General features: G+C 40.3%; 1 protein-coding gene across 1 annotated transcript in view; it reads left to right on the top strand.

The window, feature by feature from the left end:
• The first annotated feature begins 7,895 nt into the window (after positions 1-7,895).
• Positions 7,896-24,801, top strand: part of MEMO1 (mediator of cell motility 1) — a 117,975-nt gene continuing 101,069 nt past the window's right edge. The window contains exon 1 of the mRNA XM_035000861.1: positions 7,896-8,339. Coding sequence (XP_034856752.1) covers positions 8,279-8,339 — 61 coding nt within the window. The 5' untranslated portion in view covers positions 7,896-8,278. The remainder of the gene's footprint in view (positions 8,340-24,801) is intronic.

Below are 24,801 nucleotides of genomic sequence, written 5' to 3'. Positions count from 1 at the left end.
CCTTGCTTCTTTTGGCAATAAAAAACATCAGCCAGTCCTTTTTTGGGGGTCTGCTCACTTTGTCCTGTATGAAAAAATTAAGATAACTCATTAGCTCAGAAAAAAGAAAACTGTCTGAAGAAAGCCAGGCAGGAAGCATATTAAGAGAAGCGGTTCTCGGTGGGGAATGACTTTGCCCTCTCACTCCAGAGGACATTTGGCAGTGTCTAGAAACATTTTGGGTGTCACTACTGTAGTAAGGTGGAGTTCTACTGGCATCTAGTGGGTAATGTCCAGGAATGCTGCTAAATATTTTAGAATACACAGGACAACCTGCATGCCCCACCCATTCACAAGAATTATCCAGTTCAAAATAACAGTCAGTGCTAAGGTTGGAGAAACCCTGTTTTGGGGGTACCTGGCTGGCTCAGTTGGTAGCAGGCAACTCTTGGTCTCAGGATCATGAGTTTGAGCGCCACATTGGGCATAGAGTTTACTTAAAAAAAAAGAAAGAAACCCTGGGGCGACTGGGTGGCTCAGTCGTTGAGCATCTGCCTTCGGCTCAGGTCATGGTCCCAGGGTCCTGGGATTGAGCCCCGCGTCAGGCTCCCTGCTCCGCAGGGGGCCTGCTTCTCCCTCTCCCACTCCCCCTGCTTGTGTTCCCTCTCTCGCTGTGTCTCTGTCAAATAAATAAAATCTTAAAAAAAAAAAAAAAAAGACACATTAAACATGTGTGTCCAAGCTAAACATGTGAAGGCAAAGTTGAGGTATGAGGTATGCTGATGAGGTATGTCTTATAGTTCCTTTAATACAGGAAAAGCTTATTTCAGTAGGAGTGATGCATGTGGGGAGGGGACATGGTTTTGATTTAAAATTGCAGATCTATATAATTTGCATAGGAAAAACCTGCAAAGATTGGGATCTCTTGCTTATAAAGTAGTTTCCACAAATACTAATTCCATCAGATACATTTTGGTTATTTGGCTAACTCCTACATTAATCTGCCCAAGTCTTTTTTGTGATATTTTAACGTTTGATTAAGTACTAATTGGGTAATTTTTTATTAAAGCATCAATAGTTTATCATCTTACAGCAGTTCTTCATCCGTGATTCACATCAGAGCCACTTGAGGAACTTTTCATATATATTTCATATATAAAGAGCCCTGGAGAGCCTGATTAAATTGTGATAGAGCCTGGCTTCTAAATTTGACAAAAACTCTTTAAGGCATTCCAATAGACCCCTCTGCTTAAGACCACTTAGAAGTAATGTAGTACTCTGCCTAGTGCTACATTACTTCTAGTGTTCTATTGAATTGTCTTTGAGTTGGGGCTTAAATTACTCAATCTTGAAATTGATACTTTTTAAAGTAACAGCTGAGAATAGGCGTATCTTTTGCTGGCAGTATACATGCTACTTAACCGAACACTTATCATGTGCTAGGCACCATGCTAAATACATGAATTGTATAATCCTCAAAGCCCTGTGAGGTACGTTTAATTTTAATACCTCATTTTTAGATGAGAAAAGTGAGATTTTGTTAAGTTGCTCAAGGTTATAGGGGAAATAACTTTGGGGCAGGGATTCAAAGCCAGCGTAACGCTCTATTACTTTTCCTTAATGCTATATTACCCTCTGCTCTAATGCTTTCAGGTGTGCTTAAAATTTTTCTTTGGGGGAAAGTCAGTCTGCTCTCTTGTGTGTATAGTAGAAGCCCTTTTATCTAGTTGGTTGATGAAAAAGTGAGTCATGGTAGGAAATCATAAATGACACTGAATGGTTTTTTTAAAACTTAAACATGTTAATCTGTATTAACTTGTTAATATTTCTGTTCCAATCTTTTCTCTGGGATTGGGTTCTCTGATTGGAATTCTGTATCATTTTTCTTCCTCAAACCACTCCTGTGATGTATGGTTTGCACATTTCAGTCTCAAGTTTTTTTGAGAGTAGAATATGCTTTTAGACATTTAAGCAGTAATTTGTAGAATCCTATGCTTTTTTCATGATTTTGTTCTCCAGCCTTCAGTTATCTTACCTGCCTCTAATTTGACAGTTTTTACTTAATCTTTCCAAAGCATTCCACCTAATTTGTGTACCCCTTTTGCATTATGTGTTTGTATTTCATTGGTTTATGTAATATTTAATTAAATTATGTAATGATAGTACCTAGTGCAACTGGCCTAAGTAAGCTGGAGAACACTATTGACCTTTGTTAGTTATGCACACAAACCTGGGGAGGAGTCTGCAATCATGTGAGAGTTTCCTAAAGAGTGTAGTCTGTAAGCTTACGAGTTCAACTTTATTATACCCTGGGAAGGGAGAACATCACTTACTCTGGTAAGCTGGTGAAATAGAAACCAGTTAAGCAAATTTCTCTATACTTTGATGAGGTATTTTACATGTAGCTGGCAATTGTATTATAGAAACCATTCCTACCCTTTGAATGCTTAATGGATAGGTTATTGTTTAGTAAACAAATACAGAAATAGAGTAGAAAGTCCTATATGTTATAGAGTGAATTCTTGAATTACGTTGGTAGGTAGGTTAGTGGGAGGACCAGTAGAGCAAGTGAGGCATAGATAAGTAGAGGAAATAGAGACCTTGAATTGAAAAAAGGAACAATGGTTTGGATAGAATGACAACATTGTCTACTTAATTCTGATGATCCTATGGGAAGAATATTGAACCTTTGCTTAAATTTTATTTAGGAGAAGGTATAGTGGGATTTTAAGATTGATAACTTCCTGTTAGAAACATAGAATGGTGGTAGGGATAGCATAACATATTATAGCCAGATATTTTTCTGGACTGGATTCCAAAAAGGCATTAACAAATTGGAGGCCTGATACATATCATCAAACTAGAAATGAGGGACGAAGTTGAAAGCTGTAAATGGCTATCACTGAGAATCTATTTATTTAAAAATCTCTACATTTAAATTAGGAAAGTAGGAAAGTAATATAATAGTGGAAAATAGGTCACCAGATATAAAAGGGCCAGGCAGTAATGAATAAGAATTTTCTTTAGGGGTGCCTGGGTGGCTCAGATGGTTAAGCTTCTGCCTTCAGCTCAGGTCATGATCCCAGGGTCCTGGGATCGAGTCCCGCATCGGGCTCCCTGCTAGGCGGGGAGCCTGCTTCTCCCTCTGCCTCTGCCTCTCTCTTTCTCTGTCTCTCTCTGACTCTCATGAATAAATAAATAAAACATTTAAAAAAAAAAGAATTTTCTTTAAAAAAAAAACCTCTTATCAGCCTTTTAAAAAAACTTAAAAATCTTTTTTTTTTTTTAAAGATTTTTTATTGATTTATTTGACAGAGAGAGAGCGAGAGAGGGAACACAAGCAGGGGGAGTGGGAGAGGGAGAAGCAGACTCCCTGCTGAGCAGGGAGCCCAATGCGGGGCTCAATCCCAGGACCCTGGGGTCATGACCTGAGAAGGCAGCCGCTTAACCAACTGAGCCACCCAGGTGCCCAACTTAAAAATCTTTTAACTCTGCTATTTCATTTCTGGGGATTCTAAATAATACTAACAATAAATATGAAAAAAGTTTTATAAAATTTATTCAAAAAAATTGGAAGTGAGCAAATTTTTATCTTAAGAATCACTAAATATGTACTTAGCTCAGTGTCAGGTACATAGTTAAGTGTTTAATAAATATTACTTATTAAGTTTGGCTTATAATGGGAGGGCAAACTTGACACTAGATTAGAGTACTAGTTTTTTTTTTTTTAAGATTTTATTTATTTGAGAGAGAGCATGAGAGAGAGAGAGAGAGAGCACAAGCAGGAGAGGCAGAGGGAGAGGGAGAAGCAGACTCCCCAGTGAGCTGGGAGCCTGACATGGGGCTCGATCCCAGAACAGTGAGATCATGACCTGAGCCGAAGGGAGACGCTTAACCATCTCAGCCACCCAGGCGCCCCTAGCTTTTTTTTTATTTTTTATTTTTTTTTTAAATTGAAGTACAGTTGACACACACAATGTTACATTAGTTTCAGGTTTACAACATAGTGATTCAATAACTCTGTAAGTTATGCCGTGCTCACAAGTGTAGCTACTGTCTGTCACCATACAACGCTATTACAAGACCATTGACTGTATTCCCTATACTGTACCTCTCATCCCTGTGACTTACTCATTCCATAACTGTAATCTTCCAGTTTCTGGAAGAAACTTCTGTTTCTGCTTTTTTGTTTATTCATTTTTGTTTTTTAGATTCTACATGTAAGTGAAATCATAATGGTATTGGTCTTTCTTAAAGTACCAGTTTTAATTGAAATCAAAAGAGCATCTTTATGCTAAACTCGTCTCTCAACTTTGATTTTTTCAAAATTCTGTGGTTTTATTCTAAAATATTTTTTGTCTTTTTTTTTTTTTTATTCTTATGTTAATCCCCTTACATTACAACATTAGTTTTAGATGAAGTGTTCCATGATTCATTGTTTGTGCACAACACCCAGTGCTCCATGCAGAATGTGCCCTCCTAAATACCCACCACCAGGCTAACCCATCCTCCCACCCCCCTCCCCTCTAGAACCCTGTTTGTTTTTCAGAGTCCATCGTCTCTCATGGTTCGTCTACCCCTCCGATTTCCCCCACTTCATTCTTCCCCTCCCGCTACCTTCTTCTTCTTCTTCTTTTTTTTTTAAAATATTTTTTGGATATAGGGCTTTTAGTTATTAGTGGACTCCTCAAACTGTCCGCTGTGGATAAGTAAATTATAAAAATGGTCAATTTAATATTGCCATGTGGATTCCAAAAATCAAGCCTAAAGATGTATTTTGTGTGTGTGTGTCGGTACTATATGTGTATGGCACAAAATTCCAAAGATACACAAAACTTTAAATCTTTTGTCCATCCTTGCACTTCAGCCACCTAAACAAGTACTGTTACCAGTTTATTGTGTTTTCTTCTAGAAGTATTCTGTGTATATGCAAGTGTATGAGAATACATTTTTAAAGTATTCATTTTTACACGAATGGTAGCATTCTTTACACATTGTTCTGCAATCTGCCTTTTTTTTTTTTTAGCTCTATATCAGTATAGAGAGCTTATTCTTTTTAATGGGTGCATATGTAACAAGTCTCATATTGATGGATATTGTGGTTGTGCTAGTTGTTTGCTAATATAGACTGATGCAGTGAATATAGGACATGCTTTTTCAGAACATATGTTGGTTTCTGGGACTAGTGGTGCTTTATTTATTAAAGTCTGCTTTATAGGGACTCTCTTATTAGTGAGGAATTCCTCCTTACCTTTTGCTATGACTGATGTTTATGGAGTGTCAAACTCAAATCCCCAGTGGATATAATGGAAATTGTTAATACATGGGAATTGTACATATTGCCAAACAGGCTTCTCCTGGGATATGAAATGAGTATTTTGCATTATATGGGTCTCCATTAATTTAGGGGAGGTAAGTGAATAGTTTCAACATATTTCTTTCAAGAGTCTATCCTTGAATAAGGTAGCTAAAAAAAGATGGACAGAAGGAATAATGATGGGATATATTGAGAGCATTCTAGAGATAATAGAAAGTTTTTTAACCTTTCACTTTTTGGGGCGCCTGGGTGGCTCAGTCATTAAGCGTCTGCCTTTGGCTCAGGTAATGATCCCAGGGTCCTGGGATGGAGCCCTGCATCTGGCTCCCTGCTCCGCGGGAGGCTTGCTTCTCCCTCTCCCACTCCCCCTGCTTGTGTTCCCTCTCTCACTGTGTCTCTGTCAAATAAATAAATAAAATCTTAAAACAACAACAGCAACACCTTTCACTTTTCTTGGCATTGTGGTCTTTGCTGAATTTGACCAGTAAGAAAAATCCTTTGGGGAAAGAAGCCACCAACAGAGCATTTTCATAGGGAGGAAGCTTAAATTTAAATTAGGTTACTAGTTTGGAATGAGTCCTAGGATTGTTGCTAGGAGCAGAGGATAATGATAAGAAGAAACAAAGAACAGCTTATAAATTGTTTTCAGAATATTTTCACTTTACTTAATGATTCTTACAGCAAGCCTGTGAGTTAGATATTACTGCTCTTTGCATTTGACAGATGAGAAGACTGAGGCTTGAAAAGGTTACATTACTAGATGCCCATGATCACCGCTGGTGAGGGACAGAGCCATGACTCAAATCTGATCTTCTAATTTGACCAGCCTGAAGTATGAAGTTCATTGTATTCAGTGTTCCTTCCATCCTTTTTTTGGGTATAGAAACAGAATCAGGAATCATTAACTTCAAAAGCTATCACTGCTTATCAATGCCACATCAACCATATCAACAGTTTTCCTTTTCTTGAAATTTATGATGAAAAGTTTACCAGTTTACCATGCCATCATTTACCACTGATTTTTGGGGCTCTAGGAAGAGTCCTGTGGAATTAGCTGCAACCCGCCTTTCTGTTATCTTTAAAACGACTATTTTTTTTTTTCCTGCATAATATGTAATATTTCGGCAGGTTAGTGGTGAAGTGAGAGGGTTAAAATTTGAGTAAAGAAATACATGTCAGTGGATATTTAATCTAATAACTGTAGAAAAAGTTGTGAAAGCCAGAAATATTCCAGTAATTGACCAGGCTTTTAGGCCGGAGATCTCACACAAGATCCTTGGGGCTTAACGTTGAAAAAATTGGAGGAGGGGTGGGAATAGGATAGTAAATTAAAAAAATATATATATGGCACTAGGGAAACTTGAGTATTAGGCAGCCAGATAGATATCTGCTTTGAACTCTACCAACGATGTTTAGTATGAAATTCAGATATAACAATTTTATGGTTTTAACCCTAAATCTTTCATTGAAGACATGCAAGTTTCTCTTTCTGTCCAGTTTTGGAATGGTCTACTTCATAACAACACTTCCTCCGGGGTCCAAGATATCCTACTTTACTGTGCTTCTTCTATAATTTTAAAGGAATTCTTTGTTCCTGACACTTATGTGAAATACTGGGGTTTATAAGAGAAGGAAGGGTTGGAAATAATGTTTGTTGTATGCATACTCTGTCAGGCTCTACATTTATTAACTCTTGTAATCCTAGGGACACCCCTTGAATATATTATCCCCTCTTCATAGATGAGAATTACAGGCTAGCTGTATCACACTTGAATCTAATTAGGGAGTTAAGACAATGCACCTACATCCGTATAAAATGAAGCAAGATAAATGTTTACAGGGTCAGAGCCAAGATTAGGTGGTAAAGGTGGCCCAGTGAAGCAAAAACTAGCATTTGCGGGGACCACAGGCACACGATCGTGTGCCTGTTTCTACAAATGAACTTCCCAACGTGGCCACAGGCTTGCATCCCTAGGAGTGAAACCTTGGGGGTGTGAATCCACCAAAGATTCGTGTGTATGAGGAGGTCGGGGAGGACAAGCCGGACTGTCCTCGCGGAAAGCCGCACCGGCGCGCCCTCGGAGCTCTTCATTTAAGGAAGTTGGCTGGGGGAGGGGGCTTGCCCTGCGGCTGCGTCCTGCTCCCCCCCGCCGCTCCCCCCTCCCCCCCAGCCTCTGCTGCCGCTAAACCCCGGAGAGCGGAGCGTGCACGTTGAGATTCCTCGGCGGGCCTGGCAGCGGCTGCTGGGCATGCTCAGTGGGCAGGACCCGTTAGAGTGGCGAGTAAGGAAGCGCTGGCTCTTCCCCGGGTCTGCCTTCCCCGGTTCAGGCCCCGGCCCTGGGCTTTTGTGTGAGCGGAGCTGCAGCCGCCGCTGCCTCCTCGCGGGGCCGCCTGACCCCAGATGCCGTCTGGCCTGTCCGGTTTCCGCCGTTAACCTCGCCGCGCGGCGGGAGGAGGAGCGGGCGGGGCGGGGCCGCGGGCCGGCGGCCGGGCGGGCGGGCGGGCCCTGCTGGGGGCGGGGGTGGGTGCGGGGAGTCCCGCGGGGGGTGGGGGGAGGGGCGGGCGCGGAGTCACGGGGGTGGGGTCACCGGCGGTGGCTCGGGGAGGCCAGCCCGGAGGGGAGGGGGCCGTGGGGGCGGCTCGGCGGAACCAGCCGCGGCTGGGGAGCAGCGGCGAGTCCGGGGGCCGGGGCCAGGGCTTTCCGGGCTTCGGTGCAGCCGCCGCGGGCCCCATCTTCCGGCGGTGGCCGGAGTTTGTGGTGATTGTCGCTGCCGCCGCCACCGCCCCGGCTGCCATCTCCTCCTCCTGGGCCGCCGCCGCCGCCTCCTCCTCCTCCTCCTGGGCCGGGCTGGTCCCCTCCCCGCCGCCGCCTCCTCCTGGGCTGGGCCCGCGGTGTCTCGTCCCCTCGCGGAGCCGCTCCTGCCGCCGCCGCCGCCGCCTCCTCATTCATCCTCGTGCACCATAGGCGGCACAGGCACCAAGATGTCCAACCGAGTGGTCTGCCGGGAAGCCAGTCACGCCGGGAGCTGGTACACAGCCTCAGGTAGGGCCCCAGGCCGGCCGGCCCGTCAGCCCGCCGCCGCCGCCTGGCCCCGCGCCCGGCCGGCCGAGGTCCGCGGCCCGGCGCCGCGCGGCGGCGGGAGGGACGAGGGCGCGGGCGGCCGCCTGCCGCGGACCGCGTGGGGAGGGAGCGGCCCGGAGGCCGGCCTCGCCGCCTCCCCCACCCGGGTGGCGTCCCGCCGGGCAGCCCGGGGCCGGCCGCCCTCTCGCTCACGCGGAGTTGGGCGAGACGGAGAGTCGCCGCCTTGGCAGCATGCGCCCTCCGCCGGGACCGGGCTCGAGGCAGGAATGTGCTCCCGGTGCTCCCGGACCCGAGCCTACTTGTCGCCTCCTCCGGCTCCCGGGAAGCGGGCGGCCGAGCGCTGCCACCCCCGGGAGGACGGCTTGCCCGGCGCCCGAGCCCCGCTTCCCCCACCCGGAGCCGAGGGAGGGACGCGCGTTCCAGGGCTCGCGGTTGCTCGCGGCCGGCGGTCCGAGAGGCGCCGCGACCCGGGCACTTCTCGGTCTGGCAGTGGGCACGGCCGATTCTGCTCACCCGTCTCCTGCGGGGAAGTCTTCTCCGTCTTCGCTGGCAGTTTAGAAAGAGGCAGCGTCCCCCTCACCTTTAAGGTGCTCAGCGGTCTGGAAAGGAGTGCGGGGTAGTACTTTTTCCCGTTGCCAGACTAGAGAGAAGGTCTCCGCCCGTGCGGTCTGTTGCAGGAGGGCCTTTTCTGGGATTTGCAGCTCCTGTATGCTGGGGGTAGGGTAGAAGTATTGCCAAGCAGTGGCTTGGGGTGGCCTCCCAGCTCTTTTGTCAGTGTTTTCATTGTCACTGTCATTCACGGAAAGGGGCAGCTGGAGATGGCATCAGCACTTTTGCTCGGCAGCCTCACCAGTCTCTAGTCGCTCAACACCAAGCAGGTGCTGGAACTACCTAACGAATTAGATTAGGGTCTGAGCGAATTTAGTCTTCTGTCGACACTGTCTACAAACATTTTAGAGCTCTTTATGTAAGAAAGCCTAGGGACTTTCCCTTTAATAAACGTTTTGTTAGGACGACTGTTTTCTGGGATTACTTTCAGGAGTCACATTTCTGGTAAGTTAACGAAGAGAGTTCTGTGATTCCTAATAGTTTTCAGTCATTTGGTATTGGCTTATCAATAACTGGACCTAACTTTAATGTGGATCGCATCATGTTTCCTTTTGCAAATAGTTGGGTTGGGTAGTGACATGGTTTGTGAGACGACAAAGATTTGGAAGAAAATTCATTTCTCTGAAGTTGCTAAACGGGCTCATAAATACATGCACCTTCCTGACTTGCTGAAGATGTGCTATGTTAAGAAGACACAAAAGAATCATAATGATTGGATTTGCAAGCCTAACAGGTAGCTGTCGTTTTGTACTAAGCAAATGATACTTGGCTTTCCTTCATGGTCCTAAAGTACTTCATAAACATTTAATCAATTCCCACAGCCTGAGAATGTCAGTTAAGCTTTTCTTGTTCAACATATGGGGATGTGCCCAAGACTCTGTACTAGCCAGTGGCAGAACAGGAATTGAGAAATGGGAGTCCCTGGCTCCTGGGCTTGTCCTCCATTAAGTGCATTATTAATATTCAATTTATCAATGCATGGTTGTCTTTTCTGGGTTACAAGTCACTAAGCTGCTTCCTTCAATGTGTTTTGAAGGGTTAGAAAGTCTCAGTTTTCACTTTCATGGCCATCTTTTGATTTATTTCTTTTAGTTTTGTTTTCTATATCTTTCTAGAAGTGTTTTATACTTTTTTATGTAGTTTGCCTTGAAATTTGGGCAAATGATTCTGGAGGAATTTTTTATAGATTCTTGAATATTCTTAGGGTAGTAAAATAAGACATGGTTCACACTTTGGACTTGAAAAGACGTCTTCAGTAATGTTCTCAATTATAAGAAGAAACCTTTAATTCAGCTCAAAACATTCTCTGATTACAGCTATTTATTAGTAGTGAATGAAAATGAACTATTTTCTTTTTCTTTTTTTTTGGTGTAAGCAGTTTTTTTTTTTTTTTACAGTGTTTTATTAGTTTCAGGTGTACAGTATAGTGATTCAACAATTCCTAAAATGGACTATTTTCTTAAAAATTTGAAATGCAGTCTTATTTCCCTAAATTCTCAATGAAATCAATAATGCCATTTTGATAATGTGAATTGTTATAGAGAATGTTATTGTTAAAAAAATTCAAAGCAAGTGTGGCGTGTGTGTGTGTGTGTCTATATGTGTGATTTTAAACTTAAGTAATAATAAAGGGTGAATTTAAAGCAATGTAGTTGTAAAAGGTTATTTTGTAATTTAAAAATAAGTGAAGTAAAAATAGGTAAGTAAACTTTGACTTGGTCTAGTAACTTATTTAACATTATTCCAGTGTACCTACGTTGATAACATTGACCACTGGAAAAATTTTACTTGTGTTATTGTTTCCCCTAGTGAACTAGCCCTAAAAACTTGAGTAATAGGAGAGACAGATGTGATTGTGAATTGTCATTCTATCCTTCCTACAGCATTCAGATCATGTGCATAGAATTAAAGTATTTGGTTACTGTTATAAGTAAGGGTGAAATCACATTTGCTTCAGTTACATAGCTAGCTCAGGAAAAAAAAAAGTGTGTGTGTGTGTAAGTATATATGTTACATATATACACATGTAGGTCTTCACGTTTATTTATCTCTTGTTATATGCTAGATCTTTTGATAGAAGTATAAATTATTCTCTGTTTTCAAAGAATTTACAGTTTATTTGAAATAAGTCATAAGACAGCAAATAAATTTTGGATAAATTGAGATAGTGTTTTTAGGAGTTCTGAGGATTATGGAATCACTTCAGGGTAGGATTTGAATTGTGCTTTCAAGGAATGGTATTTAGGTAGGTTAGAGAGGAGAAAAGAACATTGGGGAACACCACAACATACAGAGGCAAATAATGTAAGTAGGTCAGTTTAATAAGAATGGAAGGTTCAGACTGGGGTATAGTTCTTGAGCCTGGAGTAGTAGGTTGGTGCTAGAGAGTATGGATGCCTATGAGTGCTATGCATCGTAGTGATTTGACTTATTCAGTAGGCAGTCAGGACCAAGGGAGAAGTTTCTGAGTATGGAACTAATATGGGAGTAGCATTTTAATCTCCTTGGAAGGTTAATCCTCACTTCTTTACCTGTGTATAGCAGGGATCAGCAAACTATGCCCACAGCCCAGATCCAGCCTGCGGCCTTTATCTTGGTCAAGTCTACCAGCTAAGAACGGTTTTTAATTTTCAAAGGGTTTAAAAAACAAGCATAAACCAAGAAGTGCAGTAGAAACTGCCTGTGGCCCATAAAGCCTAAAATATTTGTTATTTGGCCCTTTACAGAAAAATATGCTGACCTCTAGCATAGGTTATTGATTTTCAAAGTGTGATCTCTAGACGAACAGCATAATGTATCTGTACTCTGTATTTTCTCTATATTTATTATAGCTTTTATTTCATTTCAGGCTCTTACTGTCTTCTGTGAAGACAGTTATAACTGCCTCCTAACCAGCCTTCTTTCTGCCAGCCTTATCCTCCTTCAGTTCATCCTCTACATCGCTCCCTGAATAATCTGTCTGACCACATAATTCCTTTGCATAAATCTCACTGATCCATCTTGCCTTGGAAAAGGTCTGAGTTTCTTCATGACTTGGCATCCTCCTATCTCTTTGGCCAACTCCTTTTTACCCCATCCCAGTCCTTGTTTTTACCATGTAGCCGCTGCAATTGTTTCTTTAAATACACTGTGCTTTTACTCAAGCTGTTTGCTCTGTTGAAATGTACTTTGCCTGGATAATTCCTACTCTTTTATTTATTTATTTTTTTAAATTTTTATTTATTTATTTTTTTAAAAGATTTTATTTATTTGCGAGAGAGAATGAGAGACAGCATGAGAGGGAGGAGGGTCAGAGGGAGAAGCAGACTCCCTGCTGAGCAGGGAGCCCGATGTGGGACTCGATCCCGGGACTCCAGGATCATGACCTGAGCCGAAGGCAGTCGCCCAACCAACTGAGCCACCCAGGCGCCCCAATTCCTACTCTTTTAAAGACTCAGGTGTTCATACCTCCACGAAGGCTGTCCTGATGACTGACCTCTCCCAGGCTGTTTTCACTGTTCCTTTGTACTTCATAATGTTCTGTGCGTATCTCTGTACATTCATTTGGTTATCTATATGTGTGGTTGTTGTCTTTTTTTTTTTTTTTAAGATTTATTTATTTATTTTAGAGAGAGAAAGAGGGAGACCGTGTGCATGTGAGTGAGGGGAAGGGCAGAGGGAGAGAATCTCAAGCAGACTCCCTGCTCATGACCCATGAGATCATGACCTGAACCGAAACCAAGAGTTAGATGCTTAACTGACTGAACCATCCAGGTGGCCCCCTGTATGTGTGGTCTTCTATAAGGTTAGGAACTCCTTGAGGCTAGGAACAATGTCTTGCTCATTTTGTGTGCCTTAAGTACTCAGCACAGATTTTGTACATAGTAGGTATTCAATAAGTATTTGAGTGAATGAATGTTAAAGTGCTTGGCATAAAGTAAATATGAACAAAGATATTGATTGTTTCAATCCTAAAGAGCAATGGCGGTGATAAAGGACCATTGCTAGTTAAATCTCTGAGTATAGTATGGGTGAAGAATGTTGCTGGTGGGAAAGGATTAGAAATCCTGAATCACCAGTTGGGACCCCATTTTATCTAAGATTTTTAAAGAAGTGTGACATTCATACAGAGAAGTGTACAACTGGATGAATTTTCACAAAATAAGCACATTTATGTAATCAGCACGCAGCTCAAGAAACATATCAGTACTGGAATCCCCAACCCTTACTGTGTTCCTTGTATTCTAACAGTAGAAAAGTTTTGTCTGTTTTTGAACTCTACATGAAATAGAATTATAAAGTATATCTGAATTTGAGCTGCTTCTGCACAACATTACAATTATGAGATTAACGCTTATTGTGTTGTAGTTTGTTTCTTCTCATTGCTGTATTCTGTTATGTGAATATACCATAGCTTACCCATTCTACTGTTGGTGGACATTTGGTTGTTTTGTCGAAAGGAACATATTTATGTATGTATGTAGGCTCCATACTCAGTGTGGGCGTGGAACCCAATGCAGGGCTTGAATTCATGACCCTGAGATCCAGACCTGAGCTGAGATCAAGAGTCAGATGCTTAACCGACTGAGCCGCCCAGGTGCCCCTGCAATGAACATTTTTGTACTTTTTTGGGGGGGAACATGTATATGCATTTTTTTTTAAAGATTTTTTATTTATTCATTTGAGACACAGAGATAGAGAGAGAGAGAGCATGAGCAGGGGGAGAGGCAGAGGCAAAGGGAGAAGCAGGCTCCCCACTGAGCCAGGAGCCCGATGTGGGGCTTGATCCCAGGACCCTGGGATCATGACCTGAGCTGAAGGCAGACGCTTAACCATCTGAGCCCCCCAGGCGCCCCCATGTATATTCATTTTTATTGGTTTTATACCTTAGAGTGGAATTATTAAGTCATGGTTATGGTATGTTCATTTTTAATAGATTCTGCTAAAGTTTTGGAAAGTGGTTTTTACAAATTTACACTCCTACCACCAGTGTATGAGAGTTCTAGTTGTTCTACATCTTTGTCAGCACTTATTATTGTCAGTCTTTTTATTTTTAGTTATTCTGGACTGGTGTGTAATGGTATTGCATTATAGTTTTAATTTTATATTCCTGATGACTAATGAGGTTGAGTACCTTTTCATATTAGGGACCCCATATTATTGGCCATTTGGATTTCTGGTTTTGTGAAGTATCTGTTAAGCCTTTTGCCCTTTTTCTATTAGGATGTTTACTTTTTTCATATTGATTTGTAGTTCTTTACATATTTTGGTTATAGTCTTGTTGGGTATATGCATTGCAGGTATATTCTACTCTGTAGCTAGCTCTTCCAGGATCTTGGTGTTTTGGTGAATCAAAGTGCTTAATCTTAAAGAAGTCCTGTTTATCAATTGGTTAGTGCTTTTTTGTTTCCATTTATGAAATCTCTGCCTGTATCAATGTCATGAAGTTACTTTTCAATGTTTTCTTTTAAAAGCTCTCTTTACCTCTCATATTTAGATCAAGAATTCATTTAGTTGATAGCTGTGTGTGTATGGAGTAGGTACATTACATAAATTTTTTTGTTGAACTAAATGTAGATACAGAAAAAGTATACAAGTCAAGTGTACAGTTTGATAAATATTCACAAATTTAACATACTCTAACCTGCCCTTTAGATCCAGAAATAGAACATTTTCAGCATCCCAGAAGAATACATTACATTTTAATGTTTTTGAAATTGATATATCTAAGTTAGCTATTTGTATCCAAGCATGTATTTAATGTGGGGGCTCCTCCCCCCAAAAATGGTTGTTATATTGGTGGTACATCTTATAATTACTGGTGTCCTAGAATTGAGGAAATGTATCAAAGTCAAATGATTTCAAAGAGCATTCTTGAAATGTTTCTATGATCTATATCTTAATTGCACTTTTACTTTTTGAGTTGTTTTCACTCATTTTGCCATATTTCTAAACATTTAATAAAATACATCACAGTTCTGTAGTTGGAAAACCACAATTGTTTTATTTTTGTGATATGTGCCTTGAGTTTTGAGTGTCAAAATACATCCTGGTGTGTGAGAAATTGAAAAACTGACTAATAAAAATGTTCTTTGAAGAAAAGAGATTATATAATATTTAGTTTTAAAATTAACATTTTTAGGGGCACCTGGGTGGCTCAGTCGGTTAAGCATCTGCCTTCAGCTCAGGTCATGATCCCGGGGTCCTGGGATTGAGCCCCACATTGGGCTCCCTGCTCCACGGGAAGCCTGCTTCTCCCTCTCCCCTTGCTTGTGTTCCCTCTCTTGCTGTATCTCTCTCTGTCAAGTAAATAAATAAAATCTTTAAAAATAAATAAATAAAATTAACATTTTTAGGTTACTAATACGGTGTTTTGTGTGCTGATTTTTCTTTGCATTTCATCCTGCTGTTTTACTTGGAGAAAGGCAACACAAAGGAAGAACAAATTTAATAGGCAAACTGTTGAGATTATTGCTTGATTACCTCTGGCTGTTTCTCACTTTCCTTCTTTTTTTCTCATATAATTTCCAAATCAAAATCATCTTCTTTCCTAATTCCATGGTGTAGTTTGTATATATCTGTTTTTGAATTTTTGTCCATTTGAAAGACCAAGATGAATAACAAAAATGTCGTTCATTAAGCTTATTCCATAGGTACATTACATATATTTGTATATAAGCTGTAATCCTCAAAAGGATGCTACAAGGTTGGTATTATCTCCATTTATGGATGTGGAAACAATGACTCAGAGAGGTTGAATAACTTGTTTAAGGTGTAGTAAGTAAGTGGAAGAGTCGACTCCAAGGAGCCAGTCTGACTCCAGAGAGGTATGGTGAGATATATTCTCCCAAACCTTGAACTTCTCTGTTCCATCTCAGGTTTTTCTCAAACTTTTGACATTTAACGCACACTTGTATATAATTTATGGTTTATAAAGCATTTTCTCATGTATTTTTGACTTTCGCAATAATCCTGTGATTAGGTATAGGATAGGTAAGGCAGCCCGGGCTTTAATCCACCCCCTCCTTGCTATCTTATTGATGAGATACTAAGACTTGGAGGAGGCTAAAATTGCCTGAGTCATGCTACTGGTAAATGGTGAGCTAGGATTTGAACATAGGACTTCCGGCTGAAGTCTGTTTTTTTTTTTTTTTTTTTTTAAGATTTTATTTATTTATTTGACAGAGACAAAGCGAGAGAAGGAACACAAGCAGGGGGAGTGGGAGAGGGAGAAGCAGGCTTCCCGCCGAGCAGGGAGCCTAATCCTGGGCTCGATCCCAGGACCCTGGGATCACGACCTGAGCCGGAGGCAGATGCTTAACAACTGAGCCACCCAGGTATCCCTGAAGTCTACTGTTTTTTCTATTTGTAGTGATGCTGGAGTAAGAGAGAAGAATTATTTGGAATCAGTAAGCATCTCTATAATTGTTAAGTAAATATCTTAGATTATAAAATAATAAAACTGTGACTAAAAACACTTATGAATATTGAATATTATTCATAGAATATAAATACTGACAAAGGATTTTTTTTTTTTTAAGACGCTAGTCCCAGGATTTGATTTGGGCCTAGCAAAACTTTTTTTTTTAAGATTTTATTTATTTATTAGAGAGAGAGAGCAGAGCATGAGTAGAAGGGGGGCAGGGCAGAGGGAGAAGCAGACCCCCTCAGAGTGGGGAGCCTGATGCTGGGCTCAATCCCAGGACTCTGAGATCATGACCTGAGCCGAAGGCAGATGCTTAACCGACTGAACCACCCAGGCGCCCCAGGCCTGGCAAAACTTGACACTTCTGGAGAGGCTTTATATTAACATTCAGTGATTCAGTATTGAATAAACTGAGTTCTGTGTGAAACGTACTGCTCTAAGGACTAGTTTTGTAGCAGGAGATGAAACAGACAAAAATCTCTAGAGTGTATGTTCTATTTGGAGGAGACAGACAATAAATAAGGTAAATAAGTAAAATATGTAGTATGTTAGATACAGGAAAGTGCTGGGGAGAATTATAAAGCAAATAAAGCAGAGCTTGCTGGTGTGTAAAGAATTTTTAAGGGTGGGAGAGAAGTTTGCAATTTTTAAATAACATTGAAATTTTAAGTAACATTAAATAACTTCACTTGAATGACGTTTGAGTGAGGACTTGAAGTAGATGAGAGAGTGAGCCTTGCGTTCTAGATGATTTTAGGGGCCAAGATAATTTTAGGCTGGGGGTACTGCAAGTTCAAAGGTCCTGCGGCTAAAGCAGGCTTGAAGTGTTTGAGGAACAGCGAGGAGTCCTTTGCAACTGGTATGAAGTGACCTGGGACAAAGTAGTGTGATACGAGGTTAAAAGTACAAAAAGAAAAAAAAAAAAAGTAAATGGCTGGAGCAGAGGCACAGAGGTGTTGTGGTCAGATAATGAAGACCATTGTAAGGACTTTTCTTGAGCAGCTTTTGGAAGGTTTTGAGAAGTTGATGACATGATCTAATTTAGATTTACTAGAATCACTTGACTGCTATTTTGGGACTTGGGGAGTGGTGAAGGCGGTGGCAAGGGCAGAACTAGAGAGACCAGTTGAGAGGAAAGCAGTAGTCAAGTGAGAGATGATAAAGGCTTGGATTGAGTAATAGCAGTGGAGGTGGGTAAGAAGTGGTTGGTTACTGGATAGAGTTTGAAGGTAGAGATGAAAGGATTCGCTGCCGTACTTGAAAGTGGGGTGTGAGAGAAAGACAGGAGTCATGGATATTTCTTACGGTTTATCCCTTAGCAATTGCGATAATGGAGTTGCTACCATCTGAAGTAGGGAGGACTTAGAAAAATATTGGGGGAGGCAGGTTAGGAAGTCAATTTGGATTGTTAAATTTTAAGGTGTTTACTATACAATCACGTGGGTACATGAACCTAGCCTGGAGTTTCGGGGAGAGGCCTAGACTGGAGATGTAAAATTGGGAATTACCATTATATAGATGGATGGTTTTAAAGCCAAGTACCTGGGTGAAATCACCACAAGAATGAGAATAGCTGGAAAAAAGTTCATGACCTGAGCCTTAAAACATTTCCAACCTGAAGAGGTTGGGGAGATGAGGGAGATGATGTAAGGAAGACAGATTAAGCATCTCATTAGGTAGAGAATAAGATATCGTGGGAGCCAGGTAAAGAAAATGCTTAAAGACATCTCAGCACAGTTTATATAGATTTGCCTGGGTGTTTTTTCTTTGACATACACATTTAAGTCTGGTCTAAGCTGCTCTGGTCTTCGACATCTTTTATGATTACCAGAGCTTCCTAACTGATTGCCTAGTTTCCATTCGTTCTTTACACAGCAGAGAGAGGGAGATCTTTTATTTTTTTAAATTTTTAATTAATTTATTTTTTAAATTAACATATAATGTATTATTTGTTTCAGGGATATAGGTCTGTGATTCATCAGTCTTACACAATTCACAGCGCTCACCACAACATATACCCTCCCCAATGTCCATCACCCAGCCACCCCATCCCTCCCACCCCCCAACACTCCAGCAACCCTCAGTTTGTTTCCTGAGATTAAGAGTCTCTTACAGTTTGTCTCCCTCCCTGGTTTCATCTTGTTTCATTTTTTGAGAGGGAAATCTTTTAAATACGTGAAGGAGATAATATTCTTTTCTCAAAACTCTCCCCTCATACTTAAAATCACATTCAGAATTCTTCCTGAGGTTTAGAAGGTCTTTCATGCTCTGACCTCCGCTGCTTAACTTTCTGATTTCATCTCCTACCGCTTACCCTTTATGCTGTTCCAGCTGTTCTGGCCCCCTTACTGTTTCCCAAATATGTCAAGCTTATTCCTGCCTTAGGACTTCTGCAGGCACTTCATAAGATTGGCTAGTTCTGGCTGAGTAGCCAAGGAAAGGATCTTTTTATTGATCCCCTTATTTTGCTAGTTAAAACTAGGAGGAGAAATAGGAAGAGGTGAAAATGGGTGGGATAGCTTTTCCCAAAGTGTTCTGAGAAACAGTAGTCCCTGGAGATGCCTTTGCAGAAAGGCTTTATGGTCAAATAAGTTTAGGAAATGTTGCATCTGTTTTTCTCCCTTGGGCCCAGACAACTAACAATAGACTTGTTTTATGGCTCATTACATGGTCTGTCTTGGTGAATGTTCTGTGTTCATTTGAAAATAATGTATGTTTTCTGTAGTTGTCGGGTGGAATGCTTTCAAAATGTTAATTAGGTTAAGTTGGGTTATTGTATTTAAATCTTTTATATTCCTGTTGATTTTCCTTATTATTTATGTTAATTCCTGAGAGCAGTGTTGAAATTTCCAACTATAATTCTGGATTTGTGTATTGTTTCTTTTAGTTTTGTTTTGTTGTTTCATGTATTTTGAATCTCTGTTATTTGATGTACATGTCTGAGGTTGTTTCTCGAATTGACTGTTATTATGGATGTTCCTCTTTATATCTTGTTCTGAAGTGTTTCTTGTTTTATATTAATAAAGCCAGGCCAGCTTTCTCCTGGTTAATGTTTGCATGGTACATGCTTTCCATCTGGGTCAGGGGTCACTGAAACTACCTTCAGGTTTGATGATTCCTTAGAAGGACTCATAGAACTCAGAAAAGCTGTTCTATTTACAGGTATGGTTTATTACAGAGAAAGGATGCAGATTAAAATTGGGGAAAGGAAAAGGTGCATACAGTGGAGTACCAGAGAAAACAAGTGTAAGGGTCCAGTTGTCCCCTCAGTGGAGTTACTCTGACAGTGTTTAATTCTCTCATCAGTGATGCATGACAACAAGAATGAAGTCCTGCCAGCCAGGGAAGCTCACCTGGGCCTTGGTATCCAGGGTTTTTATTGGGCGGGGTGGCAGGGGGTGTCAATCTTTTAGGCATGGAGCAAGGTTGTGACTTATCTCAACTAATCAGTCTCCAGCCCTCCTGTCTTTTGCAGTGCCACAGTGTGGCCCAGGGTACCAGGAAAACAAAAACAGGCATTTACCATAAATCATATTATTAGTGTGAACTATCTAGCAAGGCCTTAGGTATACAAAGACACTTTTTTTATTGTGGTAAAATATACATAGCATAAAATTTTCTGTCATACCAATTTCTAGGTCTACACTTCTGTGGCATTAAGTACATTCATATAATTTGCAACTCTGACCAACATCCATCTCTGGTACGTTTCCCCAACTGAAAGTCTGTACCCATTAAATCCTAACTCCCCATTGACTCCTCTCCTCATCTCCTGGCAACCACTATTCTACTTTCTTTATCTATGAATTTGCCTATCCTCGTGTCTCAGTTAAGTGGACTCATATAATGTTTGTCCTTTTTGTCTTGCTTACTTCTCTTAGCATGTTTTCAAGGTTAATTCATATTGTAGCATGTATCAGAATTTTATTTCTTTTTAAGGCTGAATAATATCCATTGGGGACGCCTGGGTGGCTCAGTTGGTTAAGCGGTTGCCTTCGGCTCAGGTCATGATCCTGGAGTCCCAGGATCGAGTCCCGCATCAGGCACCCTGCTCAGCGGGGAGTCTGCTGCTCCCTCTGACCCTCCCCCCTCTCATGTGCTCTTTCTCTCTCATTCTCTCTCTCAAATAAATAAATAAAATCTTTAAAAAATATATCTATTGTATGTCTATACCATATTTTGTTCATTCATTCATCTATTGATGGACAGTTGGGTTGTTTGTACCTTTTGGCTTTGTGAATAGTACTGCTATGAATGTTGGTGTACAAGTATCTGCTTGAGGCCCTGCTTTCAGTTGTTTTGGGTATCTATCTAGGAGTGGATTTGCTGGGTTATATGGTAATTCCATGTTTAACTCTTTGAGGAATTAGCAAACTGATACCCACAGCAGCTTCACTAATTCCTACCAGCAATACATAAGGATTCTACTTCCTTTACATCCTTGTGGACACTTGTTTTTTCCTTTTTTTTTTTTTTTTTTGATAATAGCCATCCCAATCAGTGTGAAGTTGTATCATTATGGTTTTAATTTGTATTTCTCTAATGACTAATGACTTTTTTAAAGGTTTTGTTATTTATTTGAGAGAGGAGAGAGCACACATGAGCACGAGGGAGGGGAGAGGGGGAGAGAGAGAGAGAATCTCAAGCAGATTCCCCACTGAGTGAGGAGCCCATTGAGGGGCTTGATCTTAAGACCCTGAGATCATGACCTGAGTCAGAATCAAGAGTTGGATGCTCTACCGACTGAGCCACCCAGGTGCCCAGCATTACTTCTTTTAGCACTTTATAAATATTCTATTGAATTTTGGCTTGAACAGCTTCTGAGGATTCTGAATTTTTTTTTTTTTAAATATTTGTTTCTCTCAACAAGTGGTTTTTCTTTTCTTGTGGTTGCATTAAGATTTTTTTTAACTTATTACCATTTTCTTCCTATTTTATCATCATGTATGTGCCTTTGAGTAATCTGAGTTTATCCTTTTTGGGATTTGCCAAGTTTCTTGGATCCATGGGTTATAGTTTGCAGCAAATTTAGAAAAATATTCTTCATAATCATTATTACCTCAAATATTTTTTCTTTTTACCCCTTTGTTTTCTAGACTCCAGTTAAAAGTATGTTAAATAGCTTGATACTGTCCTTTAGTTAATTGGGAATTATTTTTTTCCTTTATTTCTCTCTGTGCTTCCTTTTGGATAATTTTTTTTTTACTTAGTTTTCAAGTTCACTGATTTTTTTTGTCTTGTGCAATATTTGAATTTGCTTTTAATTCCATCAGTGACATCTTTTAAGTATAAAAAGTTAATAAAATAGCTGCTAGTTTCACCTGAATATTTTCTTATTAATTATTTATTACTGTTTTGGATTTTTCAGATGATGAATTTATTTATAGGTTTAAAAAACATTTCTGTATTGTGTCCTAGAAATCAGATTGACTAATGCTTATTCTTCTGGCATAAGTTTTTAATTGCTAGCAATACTGTTTTGCCTCAGAGTTAATAAAAAGAGTAAGCTTTTTTTCCTTTTTCTTCCCCCTGGGATCAGGGCAACCTAGAAATTGAAAATACATGTGAATTGTAGCTTCATATTGGTTTAGGATTATTTTCTTTTAAATTAAATTAGATTATAAATTTAAAAATATTGTGAATACATTCAGACGTTTTAAAAATTAAAGGATTAAGAGGCTCATTACTGGGGTGCCTGGGTGGCTCAGTCGTTAAGCGTCTGCCTTTGGCTCAGGTCATGATCCCAGGGTCCTGGGATCGAGCCCTGCATCGGCTCCGCGGGAGGCCTGCTTCTCCCTCTCCCACTCCCCCTGCTTGTGTTCCCTCTCTCGCTGTGTCTCTCTCTGTCAAATAAATAAAATCTTTAAAAAAAAAAAAAAGAGGCTCATTACTATGCCACCCCTATATGTTTCATATTCCCCTTCTCTCATAGGTATGTGCTTTTATCAATTTCTTGAGTGTCCATTGTTTTGTTAAGCATATACAAGCACATATGAATATATTATCATTTCCCATACCTTTTCAGCAAATAGTGTAGTATATTATATAATTGTTTTATACTTTTGTACTTAACAAATTTAATAATTTTTTTTAAAGATTTTATTTATTCATTTGAGACACAGAGATACAGAGACAGAGAGAGAGAGAGAGCATGAGCAGGGAGAGAGGCAGAGGGAGAGGGAGAAGCAGGCTCCCCGCTGAGCCAGGAGCCCGATGTGGGGCTCGATCCCAGGACCCTGGGATCATGACCTAAGCCGAAGGCAGACGTTTAACCATCTGAGCCACCCAGGCACCCCACAAATTTAATAATTGAAGGTATTTTTGTGTTATAACATGGAGAGTCATTATTCTACCTATCACACCTTCTTTTTTGGTTATTGCTTATTCTGGTTCTTCAAAGGAAGATAGTTATGGTGCATTCAGTAAGGTGACCCAGAGCTGAATAGCTAAATAAAGTATCATTAGATCTCCAACAGTTATTTTCAAACTTTTCAGTGTCAGAGTCCCTTTATACTCCTCAAAGTGATTGATTACCTCAGCTTTTTTTTTTAAAAAAATGTGAATTATATTTATCAATATCCGCCAAATTAGAAACTAAAACAGAAACTTTAAAAATATTTACTTTTAATTTATTTAAAAAATAATAAAACCCATTACATGTTAATATTAATAGCATTTTTAATGAAGTAACTTTATTTTCCAAAACAAGAAAAATATGAGAGATTGGCATTTGTTACATTTTTGCAAATATCTTTAATGTCTAGCTTAATAGAAAACAGCTGGAGTCTTATATCTGTTACTGCATTAATTTTGTTGTGATACATTGTTTAACCTGAACCATATCAAGGAAATCTGTCCTCCTACAGATATGAAATTGGGAAAGGGCAGAGTATTTTAGTGGACTTTTCAGATAATTGTGGATATCCTTTTATGATACTATACTAAAACTAAAGTTGTAGTTTTTAAAAATTGTTTTATTGAAATACAGTTGACATAGGATGAATTGTACATATTTAATATACTTGTGAGACTGTCAGCATCAAGATGGTATGCTTCTAAAGGCAGTTTTAGAAAGATTAATTCCAATCTGGAATTTGAAATCCTAGCAATGAAGGTTTTTTTCTTCAAAGATTTATTTATTTGAGAGAGAGAGTGTGTGAGAGAGTGAGAGAGAGACCGTACAAGTGGGAGGGACAGAGGGAGAAGGAGAGAGATTCTCAAGCAGACTCTGTGCTGAGCATGGAGCCCATTGTGGGGCTCAGTCTCATGACCTGGAGATTGAGACGTGAGCCAAAACCAAGAGTCGGACACTTAATTGTGCCATCCAGGTGCTCCAGCAATTAAGTTTTTATACTCTTTTCACTAAGATCTGTCTGTCTTCCACTTAAAGTGGATCTTTCATCCGTGCAGAATTTTTATAACACTGTGCATTAGGAATTTGGAAAATATTTGTTCCTTGGGATATGCAGATCTTGCAAATGTTTACACATTTTATCATTCATCGTTAAAGAATCACATTTGTTAATATCACTATTCTTTTCAGAAAAGTCTGTTTGACTTGGGAAGCTTTTAAGCCCGTAATGGTAGAAACAAATTTTGCAAAATTTCAGTTTTCTGAAGGCTTGAATTCATAGATATACTGACAGTTGTTTTCCTTGACGTGATAGGCTCACTGTTGATTTTCAAGGAAATTCTGCTAAATACCCAGGGTTAAGTAACCATTATTTGTCAGTCATTCCTTCAAGAAAAATGGTGTTCCATAAAAAAATGGCTAGGTCAACTTGCAACTCAGTCATGTAAGTGTTTTCCTTTGAGACAACTATCATGCTTTCCATTTCAGCACACAGAATATTGAAAAGTGTGTACCCAAGGGTTGAGATATAATAAACTGTGTAATATTTATAGCTATAGCTCATCAAAGACTTTCCTAAATGAAACTGGCTTTTTTTTTTTTTTTTAAGTTTGTTGAGTGTGTGGTGGTAAACACTGTAATGACTGCTAATATTGTTTAGTGCCATTGCTAATAAGATCCTTAGCAGTTGGGGCACCTGGGTGGCACAGTCGTTTAAGTGTCTGCCTTCAGATCTGGTCATGATCCCGGTGTCCTGGGGTCAAGCCCCATGTGGGGCTCCTTGCTCGGCTGGGAGCCTGCTTCTCCCTCTCTCCCTCTGCTCTCTCTCTCAAATACATAAAAAAATCTTTAAAAAAAAAATGCTTAGCAGTTTTACCTACTTTTGAACCATCAAAGTAAATGCCAATACAGTGAAAGAAGCAAATAATATTTTTAGTATTATGAAAATGATTTTAACTTGGTGGACCTTCTGAAAGGGTCTTGGGGATCCCCAGGAATCTGCAGATGTTACTTTGAGAACTGCTGGTTTATAGAAATCCTTATCTTTTCCTTGGCAA

The sequence above is a fragment of the Mirounga leonina genome, unplaced genomic scaffold (genome assembly GCF_011800145.1).
Source record: "Mirounga leonina isolate KUSES-001 unplaced genomic scaffold, KU_Mleo_1.0 Mir_125, whole genome shotgun sequence".
Taxonomy (NCBI): Eukaryota; Metazoa; Chordata; class Mammalia; order Carnivora; family Phocidae; genus Mirounga; species Mirounga leonina.
This window is presented reverse-complemented; position numbering and strand designations above follow the sequence as displayed.